We start from the raw sequence: 10,993 nt of genomic DNA, 5'->3' as shown, positions 1-10,993 counted from the left end.
TAAACTCTTTCCACTCTCCCGGGAAAAAAAATAGGCTGGCACCTTTGTGGCTGGTCCATATGAGCATGCCACCACCCAAATGCACGGGTTGTTAGGACATTCCCAAACCACCCCACAGAAGCCTCTCCATGGGCCATGCAGGGTGAGACACACTCTTGCAACCCACTTTAGCAATCATACCCCAGTGGGATGGACCTGTTGCCAGGGGTGTGGGGAGAGGGGCGGGGTAGGGAGCTAGTGTGTGCTAAGCACTTACTGTGCACCAGAGCCCACTCATCACCTCCCCCAGCCTGGTGGTTGCCCTGTGGAAGGTGGCGGGAGAACTGTGTGAGGAGGTAGATGGAGCCCAGGGCCAGGCTGCGTGGGTCACGACCAGCTTTTTTGTTTTAGTATTTGGCGTTATACACTTTCAAAAAAGTAAACATTTGAGGAAAGAGATTCAGCAAAGGCACACGTACTGAGTGCACACCACCATTAATTCCCGTAAACTTTGCAAAGAGCACCCAGATCATGAAACAGAACTCATTAGCACCCACCTCGGCACACTTAATGGTTGGTGATGTCAGGTTACCTGACACCTCCAAGCCTCAGTTTGCTCACCTGTAAAGTGGGGTTCTGCTTGTTAAGCCACCCCCCCCCCGCCCCCGTGTGAGGATTAAACGGGATAAAGCAGGCTGGCTAATTCTAGGCCTTTTCACCTACCTTAGACTCCTCACAACAACGTCAAGGCTGGAACTGTTCTCAGTCCCACAGGTGAGGCCATGAGCCTCAGGAAGGGTAAGTCACCCGCCAAGCTGTCAGGGTCAGGAAACCGTGGAGCCGGGCCTCCAACCGAGCTGTGCTCCAGAGTCTTCTGACTCACCCGCCGGGGCCATTTGTCCAGTTTGGTGTCTGGCACAAAACCAATGGTGGATATACAGCGGCCACTTCGAGTGTGTCCTGATCATTATTACTGCTTTTATGAACAATACAGAGGGCTTCCACCACAGATGGGTGCTGTCGGAGGAGGGAAGCCCCCGCGATTTGATGCCTCGGGTGATGGTGTCCCACCCGAGCACTGGGGAGGATGGGGGACTTTTGTGTGTCATGGTCCACTGTGGCTGCCACCTTGGCCACTTCCTTGACTGACAGCTATGACTTGGATCCCTTCTCAAGACTAAACTGCCCTCCCCGTGGCCCCCTCGTCACATGGCTGTGAGGCTTGTCCTCCGTCAGGCAAAAATAAATGACCAGGCACCCTCCCCCAGAGCGGGCCCTTGGCTGTGTGGTATGTGTGGTGAATGTATGTGTTATGTGTTTTGTGTGTGTGATGTATGTATGTGTGGTGTGTGTGTGGTGTGGTGTGTGTACGTGTGGTGTGTGTGTATGGTGTGGTGTGTGTGTACATGGTGTGTGTATGTGGGATGTGTGGTGTGGTGTGTGTGCTGTGTGGGGTGTGTTATGTGGTGTGTGTGTGTGTGCTGTGTGTGCGCGCGGAGGTGGAGGCGGGCCGGGGGCTGAGGCGCACATCTCCAGAACCAGACACAGTCACACGCTCAGGGATGGGCCGCATTTCCACACGCTGAATGAGCAACGTGACCCTTCAGAAGCAGGAATCTGAAGGAAGGATTTCCCGGGTTCCCGGCAGGACGTCTGAGAAGCCGGCCTTTCCCTACCTTTCCAAATGTCCCACATCCTCCAAACCAACAAAACATTCCAAATGGCCTCCACGAACCAACGTGTGGGTCTCATGGGGGCGCCTTTGGGGACCAAGCAACCGCGCTTTGCAGTAAAAGTCGGCCATGCGATTTCACGCTCTTCCGCGGAGCGAGGCCCAGGCAGGGGGCAGAGCGGGCGTCGGCAGGGTGGTGGCGGGGGGTGGGGGGAAGGGTCTGTGACGGCGAGCACATGGCTAGCAGCTTTCGCGGATTTAGAGGGCAAACAGTTGTCACTCGGAAGAGGTCTGGAAGCCCAGGTCTTAGCGGATACGGAAGATCAGGAAGATGCACACTGACGAGCAAGAGTTTGGGGATGAAGCCTGCTCCGTGGCAGGAGGCAGCTAGCTGCCCACCACATACTTGGGTCCCCCCTCTCCCCGTGCAGGGTGGTGGCCAGGAAGCGGCTGCAGCCGGGACCCCGCTTCCCAGCTCCCCGGAGGCCAGGAGGGAGTGAACGGAAGGGATGCATGCCCCTTCCAGCCCAGGCACGTAAAAACCTCCCTGGGAAACGCCATCCCTCTCTCCCCTTCCCTGCAGGCTGGATGTCAATGTCCAGGGCAACCTGGAAAGCCAGGAGTTGAACCTGATGGAGCTGCATCAACCTGGGTGCCTCCCTCAAGCTGGAGCGACATGGAACAGAGCCCCTCCCTGGCTCCTTCTCCAGAGGATGAGATTTCTGGGAACGAGAGAGAAGGTTTGGGGTGAGACCACGGAGGTTTAGGGGTTTGGACGTTATACTCACATTATCAGTTAGCTGATACCTAAAATCTTTTATTGCTAAAGATGAAGAGCAGACAAGCAAGAGAACTAGCAGGCAAGCCAGGTGTTCATGCACGGTGAAGGTGGTGCAGGTAATAATGAAGTAACTGGTAATGAAGAGGTCTCGCACATTCTCCAAGGGGGGACCTGAGAGGTCTACTGTGTTCACTAAGGTGTTTGCTGATGACTCAGCTTGTTTGCCGAGGACAGAGATGGTCCTCGCTGGCTCTGTGCCGGCTGCCGTGACAAAGTCCCACAGACTGGGGGGCTTATAAACAGAAATGTATTCCTCGCGGTTCTGGAAACAGAAGTCTGAGACCGGGATGCCGCCGAGGCCGAGCGCCAGTGAGCGCAGCCTTTCCAGGGTTGCAGACCGCTGACTCCTCCTTGTGCCCCCCACCCCCCAACCAGAGAGCAGGCATGGGGGGCAAGCTCTCTGAGACTCCGCCGAGGACACTGCTGCCACTCACGGGGGGACCCCACCCTCATGACCCCATCAGACACCATCACTTCCCAGAGGCCCCGCCTCCTAGCACCATTACTTTGGGGGGGGGGGTAGGCTTTCAAAATACAAATTTGGGGAGGACAAATATTCAGTTCATAATAGTAGTCAAACGATTGATAGAAAACTTAAGATGTGGGGCGCCTGGGTGGCTCAGCCATTGGGCGTCTGCCTCCGGCTCAGGTCGTGATCTCAGGGTCCTGGGGTCGAGCCCTGCATGGGGCTCGCTGCTCCCCAGGGCATCGCTTCTCCCTCTCTTCCTCCCCTTTCCCTCCACTCGTGCTTGCTTGCTCTCTCTCTCTCTCAAATAAATAAATAAAATCTTTATTTAAAAAAAAAAGAAAACTAAGACGTTAACTGACAACTAAGAAGTTAGTTGATAACTAATACTGGAGATATGTGGTGACACTTGGCTCAGGCCCCCGCTTCTCAGCTGCTTCTTCCCGCCTGTTTCGGCACAGCGGGCACCCTGGTGTCCCGCCCCCTGACAGCGAGGCCCCTCTGGCCCAGTCTGGCTCTGTTTCTAGTAGAAGGGGGAGCCTGCCTTTTCCTGATGAGTGACACGCCAGATGCAGTGAATGACATCACTCTTTGGGTGGCCCTGCCTCCCCGATCGACCCCACGGTGTGCAGTACACCCTCTCCATGCTCCCTGTCACCTCCCCGTCCAAGTTAGGGGAACAGCCCAGGACGCAGTTCTCCCCCGGTCCTGCGGGCAGCCCATGGGGGTGCCGCTGCAGTGGTGTGGTGGTGGTGGGGTTCTCCTCTGGAAGGAGCCAGGGGCGGGCCAAGCTCAGTAATCCGGGATGACGTCCTTCTGTTGTTCGTGGGAAGGACGACCCGGGCAAGGTGGTGACCTTGGCCGCCGTGAGACCTGCCCAGGCCAGGTCTCCCCACCTCCTTCCATGGTATTTTCCCAGCAGGATGTGGGGTTGAGCAAAGTTGACTCCCTTCTAGGTCCCAGGGATGCGGCCCAAAGGAGGCTCCACCTGTCTGCTAGAGGTGATGGCCCCTTGGAAGTGGTCAGTCCCTCGCTCAGAGAAAGCCCAGACCCCTCGGTGGGCACTTGCTGAGTTGGGTGCTTTGGGACACCTGGGATATGCTCACCTGGCTGTGCACCCAGAGTGGGCCGACCTTCCCGGCCACAGATCAGGAGGTGTGGGCTGGGTAGTTTCTACGGGACCCTGGGCACCATTGGAGAGAAAAGCAGGACTGTCTTGGAAAATCCAGGAGGTGCACAAGGGCCTTTGGGAAGCAGTGTGGTGAGCAGGGTCAGAATATGCCGTGTTCTCGGGTGTGAGATGAGTCCCTCCGGTGGTAAAGCACTTAGCACGGGGCCTGCCACACAATCAGTGTGCAATAAACGGTAGATGTTCTCGTTGCTGATACTGGGGGATCCCAGACCGTGGCTCCTATGTACTCGGGGTCTGGGCCAGGCAACAACTCTTGCAGAGGCCCAACGAGAATGGGAATTCAAGTTCTGGGCTTGAGGCTGGGGGAGGTGAGTCATACGGGTTGGGTCCCAGGCCGGCTGGGTGCCTTCAGCGGGCCTGGCCACCACCTACCCCGCAGGGCCTCATGATCCCGCGAGCCTCCCCCAGGCGGGCGGGCCCAGAGATACGACGGAAGCCTGGAGGGGCCCCACCCTTGGATCTGGGGCCTCCTTCCCTGCGTGTTCCAGGCTCTCCCCTTCCCAGCACTGCCCACCCACCCACCCACCCAGCCTCGGGGGATGCCCCCCTCGCTCGTTGTTGGTCATCCCAGATTCCAATCCCCAAACTCACCAGCTTGGATGAGAGCCTTTAGCCACCCACCTTGGAGTGTCGGACAGACACCCAGCCCACGGAGCAGATGTTTTCTGCTCCTCAGTCTCCCAGGGAAGAAGGGGAAGAAGGGGAGAGCAAACTCTTCTCATTTGGCCTACCCTGTGCCTTCCCTGACCTCTAGGGTGCGGTGGGGCTCATCCATTGGGATGATTTACGGCCTGAGCTGAATTCTGCTGCCAGGAGCACCAGGCTTGCCCTACAAAGCAGGGGAGGGGTGCTGTGAGTGGAGTGGGCACAGATCGGAGTCAAGATATTTGATCACTTACTGGCCGTGGTCTCAATCAAGTCTCAGCCCATTCGAGCCAGTCTCATCATCAGCAGAAGGGGGATGCTAAGGCCCCCTGGTTGGTCTCGCCCACCGCCCTGAGGCCAGTGGCACCGCCCAGGGCTGCGCGGCATATTGGCACAGGGTGGGCCAGAGGCGGCTGGGCTTGCTCAGACTCTGTCCCGCATTCCACGTCTCCTGGGAGTCTGGCTGCTATTCTGGAGCCTTCCTTCCTCACTCGCAGACGTGCTGCTTCCCGGGCTCCGACTGGCGCCTTCTCTCCCCGTGGTGGTCGCCGTGGGTGCACCCACACCGATCGATCCCCTTCACGGGCTGGCTGCTCAGGGCTCCGCTGTGCCCCTTCTCCAGAGACTTGCCCTGAGGCAAGGGGAGTCCCTTCATCCCCAGATGCCCAGGAAGTTATCACCCCCACCCCCCAGAAGTGACCCGCAGCCAACGGTGGATAGGTGCAAAAAAATTCACAAAAGCCCAGCCCCTTCTGCAAGGAGGGACACATCCGCAGGTCCGCACGCCTGCCAGAGCTCCAGTTCAGAACTCTCTGGATAGAAAGAGCAAGAACGAGCTGTGCTGCCTCCCAGGTAGGCAGGTGGGTGCTGCGGAGGAAGCAGGGGCCGGGGGCTGGTCCGGGCTCCAGCAGTTCCTAGTGCTACAACTTGGGAGTTCACTATACATTTCTAGGCTTCTTTCCTGATTTGTAGGAAGTGGGTCGTAATTCCCACTTTGTTGCTTCGGTGTGGCAATGCCAGAGCAGTGGCGAAGTCCCTGCAGTGGCGTGTGGTGCACAAGATGACGCTGTAAGCATGGCTGCCTCTTCCCTTCTCTCCAGGAGGAGGAAGACCAAGGGGGGGGGGCAGCTGGCAGGGAGGCTGGCTGCTTCAGGAACCATGCCCTCTTTGGCCTGTGGTCCCAAACCACCTGTCAATGGAAACTTCTGATGCCCCACTTTTGGTTTGGAGGCCATCGTGTCTGAGCACTGGCCAACAGGCCCCTGGGCCACGAAAGGCCCGCCAGGGTCTCCGGTGGACTTTTCCACGTGGCCCCCAACCTCCTCCAGCTCACACCACTGGGCCATTGCTCCCAGCAGCCTCAGGCCACCGATCAGGAAACCCCAAGCCAAGGCAGGGGACACAGTTAAGAATGATGGCAGCTCCACTCAGTCAAGAGGCCCCCCAGCACATCACAGGCCCCCCTTTCCAGTACCCGCTGCAGAGGAAAGGGCACAGAGGCCACTCGGGCAAACTTCTACTTTGGGCGCTACAGGCAGGCCACCCCACCCGAACCAGACTTGGTCTAAGGGCTGAGGCTAGGCTCACGCGTATGGTTTCCAGCTCTTGTCCCTTGCTGCACTCTTTCCCATGTCACAATCCCATGTGTCCTGGGACAAAAGTGGCTGGCCAGCATGGGGCCGGAAGAAGGCTGGGAGCTTCCCGAACCCTTGTCAGACTGTTTGTGGCCTGGGCCACTCCGTAAGGAAAGAGGATCCCCAGCGCCAAGGAGAGATCACCGTCACCCAGATGAAGCTCCAAGAAACTAACCAGCAGGCATGGAATCATGGACGCAGGTAATGCAAAGGTTTCAGGACAGGACACCTCAGGAGGTGAAAATACCAAATAACAGGGCTGATTCTACCCAACGGGATTAAAATTCCTCCAAGTTTACTGCTTAAATCTTTTTCCGCAACAGGCCTGGGATACAGTGTTTTTCTAAATGTTCTGTTCGGTTCTGAGCAAAGATAATCCCATTCTAGACCATCAGCCTATTTTTACTCAGGCAAGATTACTCATAATGAGCCATTCTCTTTCAGTGAGAGATTATGTGCCACGTGCTTTACACACATTCGCTTACTTTATCCTCATACCCCAAGGCGTGGTTTTTACTCCTGTTTTATCGTTGAGAAAACAAAGGTTCACTGAGGTTTCAAGTGACATAGTCACTTGGTCACATAGTCACAGAACCTTGCTCTGGCTGACTCCGGAGCTCACGCTCTTGGCTGCCATATTGGTTTATCCACCAAGGACAGGAGAGTTCCACGAAGGGAATGTTACCTCCTGTTCTTCTGTCCTCGGGCTGCAAGATTTTGAGGCTGAGATGCCCAGGAGGGTCGCACACCTGCCCACACTGAGTGGCTGCAAACACCAGCTTCGTGGGGCTGCTTTTTGCTTCTTTAGATTCTACTGCATACAACAAAGAGCCTATGTTTTCCTAGTTGGGGCACATCCCAACGGGCAACTTGCTACTGTGGGAGGAAAAAAAAAAAAAAAGAAAAAGCAAGGGGAACAGCCCTTTAGCTCACTTGGATCTTCACAAAATTGTACATTTTGATATCTTCCCCCCATTATTGAAATACCACATGGCCAATACAAGTTGGAATATGCAAAAAAAAAAAAAAAAGTAAACAGAAGGAAAAAATTACTCATAGGACTCTCCACCGATGATTTTTGTGGGCAAATTTCCTTCTCTCTATAAGGGTTGGAATTTAAAAAAAAATTATGGTCAGGATCACATTGCGTAAATATACTGATTTAGTCATGAGAAAAATGTCATATTACATGGTTTTTTAAAATAAACCATCTTTGGCTGGCTACTTCATCTTCCATTGATTGGCTACACCCTATTTTCCTTAACCAGCTCCCCAAGGGTGTGTCATTAGGTTGGGCTGAAGCATGTCTAAGCCTTTGCTCAGCTCATTTATTGTTTTAGGGGCTCAGAGATCAATTTCATTTTTCTTGACAGACAGCTGGCACCTAATGTAGGGGCATCTGCCTGCCGTGGGGCTTCCCAGGCGCCGCTTTCCCTATGTGCAAACTCTCTTCACTCATCGCCCTGCCATCGCCCGTGAACCTGGGCATTCCACCGATTTGGCAATGACCTCTGCCTCCAGCCCTATGGAACCCACACCGCGCTCTCGGACCAGCACCCCCCACCTGTGCCGGCACCAAGGCCAGTGTCGTGGCTCCCCGGCTTTACAGAGGTGAGGCCTTCACAGGAGGAGAGGGCAGGGCAGGCTTTGCTCAGAAAGCCAACTTTTGGCCAACGTCTCCAGTTCCTGACTGTGGCACTTCGGGCCAAGACGGGCAATTACAGGGGGGCGGGGGGCCGGGCCAACACGGCAGGGTGGCATCAGGGGATTCGGAGGCCAGAAGATGTGGGTTTCAATCCCAGTTCTACTTTTCTGCTGTGGAAACTGAGCAAATCACCGAACCTTAGAGCCTGGGTTTCTTTGTATTTATGAGAGGATAAGTCCTTCCCTGTAGGGTTTTTGTGGGAGTTACATGACATAATGCAAGTGAACTTGTTGAGTCTGGTTTTTGACCTAATCAAGGCAGTTAATAAAGGATTGAGATCATTCCCCACCCCACCTCCCTACCCCCAGGGATTAGCATTCTGTTCCATTGTTCTTTATACCAACCATCTCTAGTAGGACCAAGGAGCTCTTGTTTTCCAAAAAAAAAAAAAAAGTTCTCCAAAGCCAAGGCTGGTTAGTCCAGTAGCCTTGAGGCTTTAATGGCCCAATGCTCTGGCCAGATTATGTGCAGATAAAGGGCTCCCTGCCCTTATCCTGCTTGGGTCCCACACCAGACTCCTCCCAGTGAGGCGGGAGAGAGGGAGAGGAAGGACTAGTTAGACATTACGGTTCAAATCCATCAATTAACCCAGTGGTTCTCACACTTTGCTGCCCATTAGACTCACCCATGCAGCTTGTAAGGTTCCCTGATGCCCAAACACACCCTAGATCAATTACATCAGAATTTCTGGGCATGGGGACCAGGCATGGTATCAAGTTGAGCCACATTTGAGATCCAGTAACTTAACCGCTGTGGCTAACGAGCCTGAGCCAGGGTTGTCTACCACGTTCTGTAAGTCCTCCACACACCTCACTTTATGACTTTCCGTGTGCTTCTGATAATGATGGAACACCTCGATCTGTTCCTGATTAACTCCTAGAATGGGAAATATGGCGGCTATTCCAAGATCACACACGACACATATTTTACTGCATTAAAAAAAGTCATCTGTTAGCAGCTCGACTACAGACACATCTGAGGCTACTTCAGAAAAACGGCATCAGAAAACAAACATAGCCTTTCAGTAGCACAGAATGGCTAGATTCTCCTCCACTGCCCCATTAAGTATTAATCAGTGGCTCAGGCCAGTTCTGGGAAGAGCACCTAATTGCTGGCTTCATAGAAAACCAGATTACCCTAATGCACCGACAACGGGGGTCCGTCCCGGCCCCTCCCGGGCAGCCAGGCGGCGGTGGCTTGAACACAGAGGCAGCACCGGGAGGCACCGGGCCCCCTCGGCCGCAGGGAGCTCGCTCAAGCGAACGCCCAGCTCTGGGGCCACACCCACGGCGGGGCCGTCTGGGGCCCACCTGAGCAGCCTCCCCGCAGGGCTGTGGTGCACCCCGGGACTGGTTCCAGCTGAGCTCGGAACCAGCGTGGTTCTGCTTCACTACACAGCACACTGACACCCCGAGGAAGTGGTTAGGAAGAGCCCATGTGTCGGCATCCGCGCAGGCCCGCAGTGGAAACAACTGCGGAGGGACAGGCCCCGCCTGCCTTCGGGTTCGGAGCAGCTTCTGCAGAGCGCGGTGGGCCCCGCCATATACTGGATATTTGGACATGACCCACATGGCTCCTCCGTCCAGCCCCAAAGAGAGGAGACCACCTGCCATGATGCCCAGGCTGTCACCCGTCCAACATTGGCTGTCCACGCTGCTCCTGTGCAGTGTGTGGGTCCTCAGTTTACCCTCACGTTCCTGGAGTGTGCAATTTCTAGGAGTCAGAGCTCCCAGGCTGCTCGAGAGGCACCCCGTTCATTCTCACGTGCTTCTCTTCTCGCCTTCCTGCAGACACCCAGGGGACACCCAGCAGTTCCTCTGGTGGCCTCACACGCCTCAACCGGCTTCCTCCACCTGCAGCGGCTGCCGGAGCCCTCCACCTCTGCCCACACCCACCCTCACCCCTGCGCCGGGCCCCACCGCACTGCCCAAGCCCACCCAACCCACCACGAAGGTAAACATTGAAGACATTGGTCGCTTCCCTGCCCTGGGCCAGCACACTCCTCCTTCCTCAGCCCCCCCCCCCCCCCCCCCCCCGCCCCCGCAGTCAGTCCTGCACCAGGAAGTTGATGAGGGCCGTTCTGGGGGACAGGAAAGCCTTCTTGATGCTTCGCCCCTGCAAGAGTCTGACACCCAGCTCGCTTTGGAGGATGAGCTCATGGACTTTATCCTGGTCCCGTGCGACTCCCGGCGGCACGGGGATCTTGCCGCAGGCTTTGTTGTTGATCTGAGAAGGAAAAGAGAGACAAACAATGAGGAGCGTCCTGAGGGTGACAGGGGGCCCCATACCAACGCCCGCGGGAAGCAGGAAGATGCGGCACCAGCTTCCCCAGAGGGCAGAGGGCAGGCAGGGAGGATAGGATTCATGCCCAAAAACCACAGACTGGGAGAGAGCGGATGGGGCACCACACCTGGAGCGCACCCCTGCTGCAAGTTAGGTCAAAACCCTCAGTGGCCTCCAGGGGGAGAGGGACGGCTGTGTCATTAGGGATCAAGTTGAAGTTCCGCTCACAGCGAGTGTCACTGAGGATTTTACCCAGGTCTTAGGGGGTGACCGGCTCCTGTGGAAGGCAGGCAACCTCCCTGCCGGGGGCTGGACTCCAGAACGCGGCGCCCAAGCATGGGGACCGGGAAACTGGACCCACATCACCTTAACTCAGCCTTGCCAGGAACAGGCCGGTCCAGTTCCAGACGTCAGTGGCTATTCACTGAGTACCGCTCAATAAGGACACGCTTCACAGCAAATGTGAACCGGTATCGGCTTGGGGGGGAGGTGCTCCCAACGGCCCACATGGCTTCTGAGCAGCTGTGCTTCAAATCCTCCATCCCACCGCTCCCCTAAGAACTCTTTCACTAACGC

General features: G+C 56.0%; 1 protein-coding gene across 2 annotated transcripts in view; it reads right to left on the bottom strand.

The window, feature by feature from the left end:
- Positions 1–6,707: 6,707 nt before the first annotated feature.
- The window catches only part of LARS2 (leucyl-tRNA synthetase 2, mitochondrial), a 148,906-nt gene continuing 144,620 nt past the window's right edge, over positions 6,708–10,993 (bottom strand). For both annotated transcript variants that reach the window (XM_025885025.2, XM_073901059.1), the window contains one exon: positions 6,708–10,360. In XM_025885025.2, the coding sequence (XP_025740810.2) occupies positions 10,181–10,360 (180 nt within the window). In that variant the 3' untranslated portion in view covers positions 6,708–10,180. The remainder of the gene's footprint in view (positions 10,361–10,993) is intronic.

This window comes from Callorhinus ursinus, unplaced genomic scaffold (genome assembly GCF_003265705.2).
Source record: "Callorhinus ursinus isolate GAN/ISIS: 27379988/994484 unplaced genomic scaffold, GSC_fseal_2.0 scaffold15, whole genome shotgun sequence".
Taxonomy (NCBI): Eukaryota; Metazoa; Chordata; class Mammalia; order Carnivora; family Otariidae; genus Callorhinus; species Callorhinus ursinus.
This window is presented reverse-complemented; position numbering and strand designations above follow the sequence as displayed.